Source organism: Patagioenas fasciata, chromosome 1, assembly GCF_037038585.1.
Source record: "Patagioenas fasciata isolate bPatFas1 chromosome 1, bPatFas1.hap1, whole genome shotgun sequence".
Lineage (NCBI taxonomy): Eukaryota > Metazoa > Chordata > Aves > Columbiformes > Columbidae > Patagioenas > Patagioenas fasciata.
This window is the reverse complement of record NC_092520.1, coordinates 188,576,078-188,593,011: the sequence shown is the minus strand read 5'-3', so window position 1 is coordinate 188,593,011 and position 16,934 is coordinate 188,576,078. Positions and strand designations below refer to the sequence as shown.

The window sequence follows — 16,934 nt, the reverse complement described above, 5'->3', positions numbered from 1 at the left end:
TGGCAATATCTGTAAGACAAGATAACAAGTCTGTACTAAAACTGGAATAATACCTCATTTTCACCTGTTTTGCTAATGTAAAACGGTTGTGGTTTTTTTTCTATCAGCAAGATAGAATGACTTATCAATCACATTAGCTACAGTATGAGTAATACCCATTCAGAAGTATTGAATACTAACAGACCAACCTAAACATTGCTTTTAATGAACTTTTTACTAGCAAATTCAGTTCCTCCATGAGAATTTTTTCACTGCAATAACTCATCATAGATGTCACTTCTTATAGCATAGTTAAACAGAATCATGCAAATTTGCAATGAGCATCTCATCAAGAACTATACAGTATGTTCATGTTTACAGAAGCAAAAAGACTAATGTGTCTCCAGAGCCAATCAGCTAAGACATTCTGCATTTTGCAAACCTACCTTTGTGAGGCCCACTTAAAACTAATCCACTTTTCTTCAGCAGTTAAACCAAATCAATTTATCTGTGGAGATGAGTATCTGAAAAAGTCAGATTTTCCCAACTAAACATAAAAGAAGGCCATAGAAAAGAATTAGATCCAGTAGTCTCACTTAAGAACTGAAAAGTACTTACAGCTTCTCTAGTAACACTGAGTTTTTCCAGAAATAAATACTCTGAGACAGGTTTCTCTGTTTCCCAAAACCACATTGATACTGAGGAAACATGAACACACTTTCATGAGCTTCAATGAGATTAAGATCTCCCCCTTTTGGCAGTAAAAGCTACCGGCTCAGCTACCTCTTGAGTAAGCACAAGTTAAACAAAGGGATAGTCCATACAAAATGTGGTGTTCATGGGCAAATTAAAAAAAAATTACAGTGCACATGTAGCACAAAGAACATTCCCTGTAATACAAAGCAACAGACAAAAGGCTCAACAGCAATATACTCTAGTTGAGATAGGAAGTTATTTTTGCTGAAAACTGTTTAAGAAAACACTTCAGTTAGATGCATTACAGTTGAAACCAATGCTGGTGATTCCATACAGTGAGACTTTAACAAATGGATCAGAACTGATTTGAACAAGTCAAAACACAAACAATATAACATTTTAGAAGTTTAAGTGACAGAATCTTTTTCATTGAAGAGAACTGCACCTTCACACACAGTACAAGAACCTTATACACATATAAGCAACAATAAATTAGGTTACAGCTGAGTATTCCTTCAGAAAACTCAAAAGCCAAGGCAGAAAACACCTGAAGTTTCTACACTTAATACTCTAGTTACTCCCAAAATATCACCTAAAGTTTAAGACAGTGTTTTACTGACGTAGTTTCCAAAATTAGATTTACAGCTGCTGTTTTCAGTTAAATGTCTGCAGAGTGGCTTGCAAGAAACTATCAACTTCAGAGTTCATTAATCCAGAACATCTGATCATCAATGGTTCACAAAAAACAGGTCTTGCAAACAGCTTTTACCACAAGCCTATGTAAGGAATTGCACATGGACTACATTTAATCCTTGAATGGACAAACCCAAGCTAAATATATTTTCATGAAATCATACAGAAGGTTGAGAGGAAATTACAAAAAAAAAAAAAAGACGACTTCTGAAACATTGAGATGGGAAGCATTCCCCACTGCAGGTGTTCTCTTTATCCAATTTTCACATATACACCAGTCACAGCCATCAATTCTCACCTAAACGGAGGTATGAATCAGTAGGTAAGAGCTGGTGAGATTTACTTTCTCAATTAAACTGAAGCCAAATCCTATTCATCACATCAGTTATAAAATTTTGATTTTATAAAGTGTAATATTTCAGTTAAAGTAAAAATTCAGACTGAGAAGCTCAGCAAAAGACAAAAGAACAGGCTTGTGGCATGTGATAAGCATGAATATTGGGTATAATAATGCCTAATTCTTCAATGTGATAGGGATTAAAATAATTAGTCTATCAACAAATGCCTGTGCTCAGTTATTACAGTATTTGCAGTTTTCAGATTACACAAGCACAGAGGTAGCAATGTACAGAATGGTGTCAGTTATGCTACATCTCCCTTGTTTTCATACTTTTGCTTTTCTTTCACAATCTAATTTCTCTCGAGGCATGACACTTATCAGATACATACAGAAATTCTACTTCTCTACGTTTTCCAGACTGAGACATTCTGAAGTTTGTTTTATTTCAAAGAAGTTACACGCAGTGACTTCAGATGCCCTCAAACCACTCTTCCGGTTCCTGGCACATCGGAACTAACTCTGGTTGAAAAGCCCGACCTTGTGCTCTGTGGGTGTCTATATATGGTCCGGAGTGTGTGCACACAGACTGCAGGGGCTCCCGCCACATCACTGTCAGCTCAACTGAGACATGCTCACTAATTAACTAGGGTACATCTAACAATAAAAGAGGCATTAAAATTTCAGTTAGCTTTCCCTTTTTTCTTTTCCTCTTTTTAATTTCACAGAAATACAGTTGTATTTGCCAGGCACCCTGACAGCTCACTCTTGCAATCAACAGCCACACTGTCCACCTGCAGGAAAAACACGCTGGTGAGCAAGATGCTGTGAAACCACATACTCTGCCCTTTCTCCTTCCTATACATCACTTATTTGAAGTTCACCTGCGAACTCCTTGCAGCAGAGAGACCCACCCTTCCTCTACACTCATTAACAGGTTAAAGTTTACTGATCTGGAGCCATAAAAATGAAACAGTGAAGTACATATTAAAAGCTATTTTTAGCTAAAAACTTCATGCAAATTTGGAAGGAGGGTGTAGGGAAGTAACAGAAGACCTCCACAATACATTTCCACTCAAAGACAACTTTGTTGCTGATCACACCAAAAAGCAAAGGTTCCAGCAGTTACTTTAAATGGCTATTATGTTAATAGAAAGAGTTAGAGAAGGAGCAAGGTGTGTTCCTCCTGTAATGTATCAGAAGTGGTTCCAAAGAATGTTTATCAACATGGTGATAGGTGCTTTATATATATGAACATATATACATACAGATATATATATATATATACACTGTATATCATGCATTTATATTCTGGATTCCTGAGAGCATCCTTGCTTCCTCAGAAAACAACATAAATGTCCCACTCACATGAACCTATGTTGGGCAAGAAAAGTAGGTGAGATGTCACATTTGGGAAAAGGGAGCTCTTTGGTTCTGCTCTAGGAACAGTCAAGAGTCCAAAGAGCCCCACTCCTGGTATTATGCCTTCTGCTGCAGTTCTTGCTGCTTCAGGAAACCTTTCTGCTGGCAACTAAGCAAATGGCTTTGTCTTGATCCACTGAACTCTATTTACAGGTAGCTAGAGGGGCTTCCCACCATTAGCCCATAGCTACAGAAATATTAACACAGTTAATAAATTAATAAAGCTGATTCAAACTAGATAAATTTCCAATTCTCTCAAAACCCTGTAACTCATATTCACAATAACATGCAAGTCATTCATGGATCCTGTTTGCACTACCTGGAATGATACCAGACAAAAGAATTGTCTAGTTTTGTTGAGTTTTGAGTTTGAGTGAAGCTCATGTTTTGAGTTCAGCTGAGCTTTTATTTTTCATTACGCAGCTCTACTTTTTAACAAACAACAAAACTGCTCTGATATCTTCTACCAGTCAAAATTCATTTTGCACTGATACCTGTATCAGCACATCAAGGAACACAGTCTAAGATTCAATCAGCCACCTCAGAAATAATCTTCAAGATACAATCCTCGATGATCGATCAGGATTGCAAACATCATAGTTCTGAGTTTACAAACCCTTCAGTGTTTAAAAAAACGTAACTGGCTCCTCCTTTGGACAAGTAGATACTTGGTATCACTGGTTCCAATCGCTCATTAAATTCCCAGGATGTTACCCCAGCAATCTCATCTTTTAAAATAAGGAAGAGCTGGAAATGTTTCATATTTGCTATAATACTAATTCTATGGTGCTGCTGCCACCAAAAGGACTATCTTCCTGTCTTGTCCCAAAATAAGTCCTGTGATCTGTTTTTACAAACTCCTTTGTACCATCAATGTTCATGTATTTCTTTGAGCACTCAGAGAAGCAAATTGATCTAGCTAAAGAACAGCTTTCGAAGGTGGCAAGAACATAGAAACCAATTCACTTATCCAGAGAGTCAAATAATTATGGCTTCTTGCTGATAACAGTTTAGTGAGGTGAATAAGCCTTCAACAGGCCAGTGAGAAAGGGATCACCCCGTGACAGCAGCAAACCATCTCACAGCACCTCAGGAAACCTCACTCATACCCACAGGTATGATTTCAAATATTGAAGAAGCATCCAAAAACATTTGGCACCTCACAGAAACATGGAGCAAAGAGAGCGAGTCTGGTACAAAGGGAATGAATAGAAAGAGTAGCGTTGCAACTGCTTTCCTACCAAGCTCAACTGAAAAATGCACTGCAGTACTAAATTTACTTGTGCTTCTGGGAGAACTGAGGAAGAAAACCCTGCAAAAATGTGGTTCTGTGGCACAGGAAAGGAGGGGCACATTCCATGCCTATGGCTCTGACTGCACAGACATTTCCTTCATAGTAACGCCTGAAGCTGCATTGCGTCTGTATAACATGTGTTTTCCTCAATTATTTTTAAAATACAGGTATTTTAGAGTACGTAATAGTTCCAACACTTAACAGTGGTGCAAAAACTAAATTTTACAGTGTGAGGTATTCTAGCTGCATTCTTTCTACCTGAAGAACTGAGATTAATTTTCACTAAAATAACCATTTTGAAAGGTGCCGACTGTTACACTGCGGCTGAAAGGCCCTACAGTGAATCTAAACATAAAAGTCTCCATCTCAAAATCTTTACACACCACATCATATCAAGAGGAAGGATTAAAAAAACACAAACCAAAACAGGACTTCTGAGACTCATTATATCAGGTACAGATAACAAAGAATATGAAAGCAATGTATATTACTTGGGTAATACACAGGTCTAACTAGAAAAAAAAAAAAAAATCAGAGAAGACAAATCTCCCCCATGTCATTTTGCAGTTGCTTTTATTACCCCTAACTGTATCTAATTGAACACCTTTTTATGTCATACACTTACCATATTTTAATTCAGAAACACATAGAAAGAACTGTACTGGTCTCAAATTAAGGAAACAAGTATGTTTTGTTTGTAAATGTTAAAGGAACAAGATAAACCTGAAACTTCAGCTTCAGCTATTACCAATTACCAAAGCTGTGAACTTGTAATTATAATACAGACAGCAGACCACATTATATTAATTTTTTCCCACATCTGTATTTCTCTGAAAGCCTGTCTTCTCAGTAGCTGCCTGGAAAACCACATACATGCAAAAGTTATTCTAAAATTATCAATGTTCCAAAATTGTCATACAGAACATTCCTCCTGCTGTATCTTTACTGCAAGTTCTTATCTTTAACGTAGTAGTCCTTCTTCCAGGTATGTACATGAAAGCTCATAATATGAGTACCCAGGAGGGAGAAAAAAAAAAAAAAGGTAAAGAACATCTCAGGTTCACAACTCAGACAAAAGTTGCTTTCAGTAACTTTCAAAGGACTTGAAGAACAAAGAGGAGAAAAAGATGACTGGAAGGTGTGTCCAATAAAGTGGCATTAAGTTCCAGTCTCAAGAGACTGTACACTGGGTGCTTTAAAATATCAGTATCTCAAACTGTATCACTCTCAGGGACTTCCTATGTCATTGCAGGGTCAAACCCTACATATGTAATCAACCCAAGAAACAAAGTATTGCTTTGGGAAAAGCATGCTAGGGACTACCACTCCCTTTGCTAAAGAGAAATCTCATGTGGTTTGACAAAGGTCTAATGCAGTTATTGGTCTGATGTAAATTTATGAGTAAATATTATCCATAAAACCTTTAGAAGCTGAGCAATTGCGTACTTTACTTATGGAACAGACAGACAACAGATAACAAGCATAATAAAAAAAAATAAAATCCCAGAATTTCCGTGCAAAAGTCATTCATTGAAAATTGAAAGAGCAGTATAATTTTACATTTATTGAAAAGTAAAACATTACTGTCTGTTTGAAAAGTAAAAGGTATAAGAAATGGCTAAGACTTCACAAAGAAAGAAACTGATAGGATTGTCTCCCACATAAAGAATCAAGATGTCCTGTCAGCCCAACATGTGCTCCTCTCTTGCAGCAACCAGCCCTCTCCTTCTCAGCAGTCTTTACAGAGTGGTAACTACTAGAACCTAAAAAGCACTTAGTTCACATTTGCAAAGCATTCTTCCACCACAAAGCCTGAATTTTTAAAGTGATCCTTCCTACTGCTCCAAGTTCATTATTTATACTCCAAGGACACCAAACTTGGACTCAATAGCAGCAGGGAGAGAAAAGGAACAAGATCAGAGCTTGCTCTACGAAAAATTCCTTTATTAAAAGTCACAGAATAAGATGTCACCTTAACTGTACACCTCCCCAGCCCAATTCCAGTATCTTAAAATTCTCTCTTAAAGTTACCTATTAGGTTGAAAGTTTTAATGCCTTCTGTTAAGAAAGTGAAACATTTTACATTTTCAGAAGTTTCTTTAGTCAAGGATAAAAAAGGTAATTTCCATATGCTGAAAAATCTGCTTTCATTTCTGCATGAGCAGTTCAAATTCCTTTATACTCTGCTTTCAGAAAAATGGAAGGAAATATTACAGTGCTGCCTGAGAAAAATAGTTATTCACTAAATAACATGGCTAAAATCCTTATCCTATTCCCCTTTGGCTGTCAAAACTGCAATGAATCAAAGATGGTATTTCACAGCAGAACTGCAGGTTGATGTCAGTGTTGGTAGGCAATAGAACCTTCCCTGTTATATCACAAATTATTGTCTCCAGTTTCATTACCGGATTTGTCAGCAATTTTTTTCTATTACTCTTCTCTATTTTTAGTTCAATTTGTTTCTCTTATCTACTTAAACTATGAGGTTTCTTGGATAGGAAGCTTCTGCAAGAGTTCTGTGAGCACAGAGGCAACAAGCACGGGGTTTTTGATGGTCCACTCAAATAAACACTCTGTGACATGAGAAAAGTCAAAGTCCACAAAAAAGTATCTAATTTCTTCAAACTGCTAATAACGAAAGAATATACAAACTGCAGTTCTAGAAAGCACTGATCTTGTATTTGGATTAAGAGATTTTATCTGTGTTCATCTTTAAGCTTCACATGATTATTTTCGGCTTGTAAAAAATAGGCAATTTTGCCTAATAACCTTCTACGGAGGTGCACAGTGAAAAGACGAGCAGCACTGGACACACCAATTAAATATTAAGAAAAGTTTTTGTCCATGAGTGTAGGTAAACTTTGCGATATGTCAGAGCCTGTGCACTCTCCATTCTTGGAGATACCAAAACTCAAAGTGCAAGTCCCTAAGAAATCTGATCTCTGCTGGCCTGCTTTGACCAAGCAGCATTCAGGTTACCTCCAGAAGTTTCTTCCAGCCTGTATGACTCTACAAATAAATGAAGTTATTCTTTGCAGTTATACACACAGTATCTGATCATTTTTTCAGACATGTGGAACACCTCCTGCAATTTCACAACCAAGGGATTACAATTTCTGTTGTTCAATCTCAAGGGTACTGATGCATTTTTAAAAAAACTAATTCCTAACTCAAGTCAACGCACTACGATATCTTAGGACGTACATAAAAATCTTAATTTTGAGAGGACTGCTATATTCAGAATTACGTGTCACTCTGAGCAGCACTCCCAGCTTCCTCATTCTTATTAAAGAATTTCCTCAAAATGTTATCAAAGTGTAACCATTGAGTTTAACCCCACCTTTGCAAAAACAATTCCTTCCACACAACTTCTGTTACATTTCACTTGTGGAAAAAAGTGAAATTTCACCCCTTTGATAATGTAGTGAATTAAACAGAAGATACATTTAAACAACAACTGAGTTATTTCAAATTTCATTATTAAAGGTTTTTCAACCTGCCATCAGAACCTGTTACAGCATTTCCATTTCAAATTTAAATATAACAAGAACCAGAGAATTCATAAGATTCTCCTGCTAGACACATTAGCAAAGCTGCACTTTTCAATATAAAACAAAGTGTACACTGATGAACTACAAAGAAATAACATTAAGGACACTTGCAAAACTTTACCTTAAGTTGACCTTACAGATTACAGTGCAATTATACCTACAAAAGGCTATTCACATTCTGCTTCTAATCATCTACAGTCTCCATGTCTCAATCAGAGTACTTCCAAAAGTGAGAATTCAAGATCCTTCCAAAATTAATGATTTAGAGCACATATGCAGCTGTAATACATGTGAAGACTTTTTAAAAAAAGCAATATTCTCCTGTCAAAAAAACCTGCTAACACTTCTGAAGCAGTTTCAGGATAAAGGTTTATGCTTGCATTAAGGAAACACCTGAATCTGAACCTCCCGCATTGGTGGCCTTGTACATGCAGATGAGATCTGTCATCACCTTATTATGTTTTGAAGACAAAGTTACATACACAAAAGAATGTATTTCACTGGCACAGACTTTTCATCTCAGGCACTGAGTAAAGACACAAGTTTTCCTTAAGCAATCTGACAAAACTAAACTGCAGTTTTGTTGGTGTAAGACACACACCTTTATTACTTTGATCTGTAGGTATTGACACCTAACTTAAGTTACAAAGCTACCCAATGCACCTGGCAGCTAAACTGGCTCCTTTTCACAAACAGGAGTACTTCCTCATCAGAAGTTTTGCTCTAATTACAGCAAGCTGACCTCCTGTTAAACCCCACCTTAGTGAACATGCCTTCCTGATCACTGGGAACTGATGAAATATAACCTTACTGAAGGGTGTGGTCCCTTTTTTAAGATCATGTTCAACAATTCCCATATTTATATGCTTGGCATTTTATGGAATGCAAGAGCTAATTTTTGTATTAAAAATTGTGATGTGTTATCCTTCCCTACAAGGAGTCTCCCCTTTCCGACCTAAAGACTTCCTGATTTTCTCAGGTTTTAGCTAGATGACAATAGAGCTATTTAACTCCTGCGCTTGGTAGAGAAGAGATTCCTATTAAAAAAACCCCACACAACAAAATCCACACTAAACATAACCCTGAGTCACCAAAAACGGACTGCAGAACACTAGTTTTATGATTTAAATAGTTTTAGTCTTGTCTGGCATTTGCACTGTTATTTGCTAATGAATATTTACATTAGTAAATGCATCTTTTACAGTAAAATCAGTACCTTCCATTAATCATTGCCTATAATAATCTAGGTAAATTGTAGCTTTTATATACACACTAATATGCTCATTAAAAGCATTTTTATATATGCTTATTAGTTTGACATAACCACAGGTAGGAAAACAATTTGTAGAGAAATTGGAACAAAATAAAATTGAAAAAAAAAAAAAAAAAAAAAGCTTACTAGACTTCAAAAAAAAAAAAAACCTACTGCAAATATGCTGAATAAATAAATAGTTATAGCATTCCAGACTTGTTAAGTGAGGATGCATTTCCCATAGGAAGGGCATAGAAGTGATGACTTCCATTCATTATCTCCCTCAAGAGTTCAGGGCTTCAAGATTTCTATCTCTCACACCTCATTTTTATTTATAGACCAAAACAAGCATAAACTTTTGTTTTTCCACCTAGGACACTGAAATTTTGAAAGCTCTTACGTGAATAAAGCAACTACAAAATACTGTTTCACAAAAGCTGTTTTTATCACTGGAAAAATCCTGGTACTGGATGCTAAAGCCAGTAACTTTCAGTGGCAATGGCCCAACTTCAGATCTTTGGATGTTCACAAATCTCACACATCATATTTACTACAAATAGTTCTCAGATTTTTGTAATAAAGCTTTTTAAAATTTATCCTCACATTTACTATCATGACTTTAAAAGATAAGCAACGCTTCAAAAATCTCATGCTAAAATGTGAATCTAAGGAACAAAATTGGCTTTGAAATCACTCAATCATGCATATTGAAATCATGTTCTTCCTGGCAACTGACTCTTCTCCTTCCTTGGTTTTAGAGCTTCTTTACCTGAACTATAACTCCCTATTTTGCCACTACTCCAATTCATGCCATTTCAGTATTCTCACTTACACTACACACTGCAGGTTTTAATTCTGAATTACACTAGAGCTAAACACAGCCATCTTAAACTGACTACTAGACAGCAACAGGAAGATAGAGCTGCTGCAGATGGAACCACATACTGTCTTTGCAACACTTAGGTCAAAGCAAGACATGAATCAAAGACCCTTCAGAACTTGACTTAGGAATACATCACTTTATCTCACTATTTTAAAGCATCCTTAGGCGTCTGGTACAACCAAATTATTCTGTTCACCCTCTTTCCTCCTCAGCAGTTTTGATTAGTGTTACAGTTATGTCTCTATTGAAATTACCTACAAAACTCTACCACCATCTGTGTCAGCCTTCGATAGTGTCAGTTCTGTATCACAGGAGAAAAGTATATAAAGGAGCAATGTGCTTTATTCCCCATGAAAATGAATGCTTGTCTGTCTGCTTCTACTCCTACATTTGTTTATAGTCCCAACTGGATGAGTGAGGAGGGTGTGCTTTTCAAAATGCTATCCAGCTGATTTTTTTAGCTCAGTAAAACTGAATGTTTGAGATAACATTTTTATGGAGTTTGACAAGTTTTAACTTCAAAAATATTTACAGTTTCTTTCATAACAAGTGTCAATTGAGATACCATGAATTAATTAAAACTGAAGAAATTCAGTCCAGGATCTCCATATGTATTAAGAACTGGGACTTCTAAATTTAATTCCTCATTCGGTATTCATCTAGCAGCTCAGTAGAGGGCAAATCTGTCACACTTAAAATTACATTAACTTAGTCTCTCCCAAAAAATATTTTACTCTAAACTGAGTATTGTCTTCTATTTAATCCATTCAGAGTGCAAAATTACCTAGATTTTAGTTTAATACCATCAGAAAATGATTAAAGTTTTTTAGTAGTACACATTTTTATTGTAAAATGATAGCACTACTTAAATGCATCAAAATTAAAAACTGAAAGCATCACAAGATCTGCATGGATATTTGCCTGCTTTTCCAAGAGTTTGCAGTGTTACCCATCTTTGCTTTATTAGCCAATAAAATATACTGCCAGGCTTGGAAAATATTACTCATATAGGACAATCAATTTTATATGGGACTTAAGGGGACAAAGGAATCAATATAAATGTACAATGGAAGAGTACTGATCCTATTCACTTTTATTAAGGCAGGAAGTCTCTAGAAGGTCTGCATTCATTTGGGCAGAACAGAAAAATTGGACTTAAGGGATATAAGACAGTTCAGAACTTAACTCCACCAGTCACAAAAGCACAGGCAGCACTTTGCATATCATACAGAAGCAAGATAAAAATGCCATTTTACCTTTTGTTATTTGACAGGATGAGAGACAACGGGCACAAAACGAAATGCAGGAGGTGCTGTCTGAGCATAAGGCAACACTTTTTTACTGGGAGGGTGACCCAGTGCTGGCACAGGTTGCCCAGTGAGGTTTTGGAGTCTGTATCCTCAGAGATTTTCAAAAGCCAGTATGGTCCTGAGCAGCCTGCTCTAGATGACCATGCTTGAGCAGCGGGGTTGGACAAAATGGACCTCCGGAGGCGCCTTCCTACCTCAGCCGTTCTGTGATGCCAAGATAACTTGTGGATTAAGTATTTTCAAGCATATCCTCTAGTAATAGCATACTGGATTACAGTGACTTGTATTTAAGGGCCTGAAAAAATAATGGACTATCACATATACTTCCTGATTCCATTACTACTTGTACCAACAGAGAGGCAGTATTTGAATGTAAATTAGGTAGAAGAAGGCACAGTCTTAAAGTCTCTTGGGAAAAAACAGTGAGATCCTAGCACTATGGATCTCATTGTGTATAGCGCATCTGTAGCTCTGAAACATGGTCCTATTAATCTCAAACATGCAGAAAATCTGTCGTATTATAACTAGACATTTTGGACATCCTTCTTGTAACTTCAGATAAGTTTGAAACATCATTTCTTTGATGTCTCCCACATTTCAGTCACCTCACAGCTTCCACAGCCATGAAAACCTACATTTTTCAAGTCGGAAATGAATAATACTGTGCATTACATAAAGACACCAGCAGCATATACACAACCCACCACACCCTGGCTCTGAAACTGGCAGCTGCCATGAGGCTGGATCCAGTGGAGGAAGACACGGAGCACTGATAACTGAGGTATCACAAGACACTCTGTTCCTTGCGAGGTTTTTCGTTAAATATCTGTCTTGAATCTAAGAAGTTTGCAATTGCCATAAAAAGAGATTGCATGTACATCTTGTTAACCCAGACCCTCTGCTCTCTGACCTTACACTTCCCCAATTATCGTCTCCTAACAGGAAGTAGAACAGCTTTCCTCATCCCCCACCCTCCCTCCTCTCCCGTATCCCATCTCGTCCCAAAGCCCGCGGGGGTGACACGGAGGGATGGCCAGGGCAGGGCCGGCACGAAGCCGCTCTTCGGGCGGACGGGGCCGGTGCTCCGGGCAGCCGGCGGGCAGTGGCAAGAGGCCTCAGAAACGGGAAGTGCCGATGGAGGAAGGGGAAGGGAGAGTGCCCCGCGTCTTTTCTTCCTTTCCCCACCGTCCCCTCTCAGCGTTCCCCCGGCGAACAGCGGGAGCGGCCGTGCCCACAGCCTGGGCGGCAGCGAGGAGCCGGCAGAGCAGCCGCGGCCTCCACCGGCCGCCGGGCCCCGCCCCCGCCGGGCCCGCACCGTACAAGGAGCGGCGGGAGATGCGCCGGGGCCGGCGCGGCGGCCGGTCCAGCCCTCCCTCGGCTTCCCCGCCGACCCTCCTCCCGCCCCCTGACTGACAGGCCCGGCCGCAGCGAATCCATAAAAATACAAGCCCTGCGGCAAGAGCCGAGCACGCTCCACAGCCTCTCGGCTCAGAAAGCCGGGATACAACAGGACGGCCGGGCTTGGCGCAGCACCCCACCCACCCCTACCTTCTCCTCGTCGGACAGCTGCTCCTCCAGGTCCGCCATCTTCCCGTCTGGCCCCGGCCACCGCCCCCGTCCCCTCCCTCCCAGGCAGGAAGGGCGGGGCCCCGCTCGCTGCGCTGCTCCCTGGGGGCGGGGCCTGTGCGCATGCGCACGGCGTGGCGGGGTCTTGCGGTGGGGCGGACAGCGGGGCAGGAGGGAAGGGGGGTGGTGGGTTGTCAGTATCCCGAGTTCCCGCGTGTGTCCGTGGCGTGCATGCTGGTCCTTGTCGTGGTGCTTCCTCGGGGAAAGTAAGGGGCCTCAGCTGGTGGCGGGGTGTCGCGATGGACGGAGTAGTGGGGAGCAGGGCCTGCTGTGCCCCTTAGGATGTCTTCGGATTGGACAGCAGGGTTTCTGTCTGCCTTTTATAGAATCAGAGAGTCACAGTTCAGTTTGGAAGAGATCTTCAAATGTCACCTAGTCCAACCCCCTGCAATGAGCACGGACATCTCCAACCATATCAGGTTGCTCAGAGCCCCATCCAGCCTGGCCTTCAGTGTCTCCATGGATGGGGCATCTACCACCTCTCTGGGTAACCTGGTGTTTCACCAAGCCTCGGTGTAAAAAATTTCTTCCTCGTGTCTAGCCTGAACCTCCCCTCCATCAGTCTAAACCCATTGCCTCTTGTCCTATCACAAGAGACCCTGCTAAAATGTCTGTCCCCATCCTTCTCATAGGCTCCTCTTAAGTACTGAAAGGCTGCAATAAAGTCTCCCAAAACCTTGTGTTCTCCGGGCTGAAAAACCCCAACTCTCTCAGCCTGAACTCACAGGAGACATGTTCCATCCCTATGATCACCTTTGTGGCCTCTGGTCTCTCTCCGTCTGGTCCATGTCTTTCTGTACTGAGGGCTCCAGAGCTGGACACAATAACTCCAGGTGGGGTCTCGCCAGAGCAGAGGGGCAGAATCATCTCGCTTGACCTTTTCTTTGAATAGCAAAATGAGTCTTTTAAGTAATCACTGGGAGTTTGTTCAAACAGAACTAAAAATTAGCAAGTTTCGGATATCCCCCTGGCTCATGCCCAGTGTGGATTAGTGGATACAGGTGCTGGGGGTCGGTGGAGCTGAGCACCTGGGGGAGAGTGAGAGCTGGCAGGGTATCTGGAGTGCCCTGCAGTGAGGTGGAAGAGATCTTAGAAAGCTCTGTTTGATGCCAGCAACAGAGACTGAGGAAATGGATTGTATAAAATGATTGGAACCGCAGAAACTGGACAGAGAAGATGAATGTGGTCAACTGGAAGAAGCCTAAAAATAAATGGATTGGAAAACATTTACCACAAGAATAAGAAAATGCGAAGGGTGTCTTCCAGCAGTGTGACATTGCAGGTACACAGAGGGGCATTTGAGATCATGGCTCGCAAGGATTGCCTGGAAGAAGACATAATAGAAGTTTAGTGGAAAACTTTAATAGAGGAAAGAAAACTTTTGTGCAGCTCAAACCATGTGGGTTTGGGGGCAGTGAAATTCTCTATCCTCGTCCAACAGTGACCCAGGGACAGATCCCCAGAGAGTCGTGGGAGAACAGGCCAGTAGTGTTGACTCCTCCTGGGAATGCTTCTTCACTTCCAGCCAGCCATGGTATGGAAGATGGTTCTCATCCTCAGTGACTCCCTTCTAACAAGAATTGTTGAGCTGTTCTTTAAGGGTCAGGTAGACGGTAGGAAGTTTTGTTTTCTTCCAGAAGCAAAGTGAGACTGGGAAAACGGATAAGTGTGAGAAGCTGCTTTGATAATGATCAGTTCTGGCAACAGTGAGACAGTCACAGACTCCATTCTGCAGAAGGTGAAAAACTGCAGAGGCCTACAAAGGAAACCAAGAGAGTCAGATGACTTTTTTGAGAAATTCTTCCTGTTCCTTCATCAAAAGTAGAAAGAATATGGTAAATACTGGTGTTAGCCAAGTAGACTGGGTTTTGTGAAACACTGGGATAAACTCTGAACAAAATTAGGTGTCTGTAGGCTTCAGCTCATTACTGTGGGTGCCAGTTTCCTGGATGATACAAGAACAAAGACAGAAATATCCTCATACCTCATTGTAGAAAAGGATAACCCTGAAACATTATGAAGTAAACACAAGTGGTACATTTTTGTAAGGGCTACATCTTTCAGTTTACTGTGTGTTAATGTTAGGAAACTCAAATACATGAGACAACTTGGAGCTTGAGAAAGATTATATGATTAGTATAACAAAGTTAGCAGGCAGAGTCTTGTATGATGTTGAAATTGATGGTTAGACCTTGTTCTTCAGGATGAAAAAGGTAAAAAGGCTGGTGTATTATGTCAGAGTGGCCATTAGCTGTTTCAAAGACAGAGAAGTTTGAGAAGAGTAAAAACTTAATTATTTATAGATTAAAGTTCTAATTCATTAAATGAAATACATTATTCCATGGACAACCTGATCTTTCTAGACAATATGTTGAACTTACTAATGGTCTGTTCCTAATATGTGGGAAGAATAGAGTTTTTATCGTTAATTCAAACTGAAGGAAGTATGATGGGGGAATTTTATGTCCAGTGATAACTCTTTGGTAACATTTAGGAATACATTTTCCTAATGTCCAGCACAGTGTACTTCACCCCCATTATGATGCACAATAAAAAGCTGATCATTGCCTGGAAAATCACAGGTGTCAGGATACATCTAAGTTGGTCCTGGTTAGTGGCATGAAAGTAGACAGCTTCTAGCCAAAGGACCTTGTTATGCTATAGAGTTCATCCACATCTGCATTTCTTGCATGAGTGTTTGTACATAATGATTAATGCTGTCACATGCAGTATAGCAAAATGTTGCTGATAGCTGTAGATTTTACCTTACCAGGACTGTTGCATGGAAGTGAAAGTGATATTGGACAAGAAATATTTACAGTCAAACAGATACATGGAAATTATAATGGCACCGAAAATCAATGTATGAGCCAAGGGTGAAAATGAAAAAAAAGTCAAAATAATGAATGTACAAGTTGGACAATGTGACTGATTCAGGGAAGTTGAGAGATTTGAAATACCTGTACCCATGGAAGATAATGGACAGTATTTTATTTATGTGAGGAACAAAATAAAGGACAACCAAAGCTAGTGTTTGATAGGCCATTGCTAGATCCAGAGTGGTGCAGTGTGGAGCAGAAAACGTACATCTAAAGAATGTTTGGGTTTGGAACATCTCATATAAGTTATTTGGTCTCAATAATAAAAGGTAATCCTCTGTAGCAGGGGAAAGCATTGTGCAACATTCTGTTTCACGCAACAGGACTTTATAACTTCTACCCAGGAGTCTTAAGAATAACTAGCTGAGGACATCTGGGAAATGTTCCTGTTAATTTTTAACACACCTTGGGATTTGCCAGTTAGGGGATACTGTCAAGGATGTTGCTTTATTTAGTATGTATTAAGAAGGTAGTTCAAAAAGACAGATCTTACCAGATAAACATGAATAGTTTTCTTATAAGTTAATATATCTAGCTGTTGGATGTACCATGTTTACACTAGGTTTTTTTTTTTTTTGTTGAAATTTGCTGAAATTAGCATGATTAAGTGAATGATTCACAGGAGAACTGTGTAGTCATCATAGATACTAATGGGGACCTTCTGTGTAGTACCCTGGCAGGTACTTTACCATGACCTTAGGACTTAATGGGAAATGAATAATCATGCAGAAATAAGTACCATTCTTGCTTTGTGACTCAGTGTTTTGGAGCACTTGTTTGTCTCTTCAGGAAGAATATGGAAATTTCAGAGGGAATTTAAAGGAGGACTGAAAATAATCCTCGAGATGCAGAACAAATTTCAGGATGTGATAATTAAAGATGTCGAGATTAAGAAGTGACTTAGGAAATCTATTCTCAGTGAACTGCAGCAAATAGCAGTGATACCTGGGTTAGTTTAGAATTTATATGCATCTTATCTGAAGTAATCTGTACTTGCTGTTTTAAAAGGAAT

General features: G+C 39.5%; 1 protein-coding gene across 1 annotated transcript in view; it reads right to left on the bottom strand.

Moving 5' to 3' along the window:
* CAPZA2 (capping actin protein of muscle Z-line subunit alpha 2) overlaps positions 1–13,073 on the bottom strand; it is a 31,270-nt gene extending 18,197 nt beyond the window's left edge. Inside the window, exon 1 of the mRNA XM_065843289.2 lies at positions 12,966–13,073. Within this exon, the coding sequence (XP_065699361.1) occupies positions 12,966–13,004 (39 nt within the window). The 5' untranslated portion in view covers positions 13,005–13,073. The remainder of the gene's footprint in view (positions 1–12,965) is intronic.
* Positions 13,074–16,934: the final 3,861 nt, after the last annotated feature.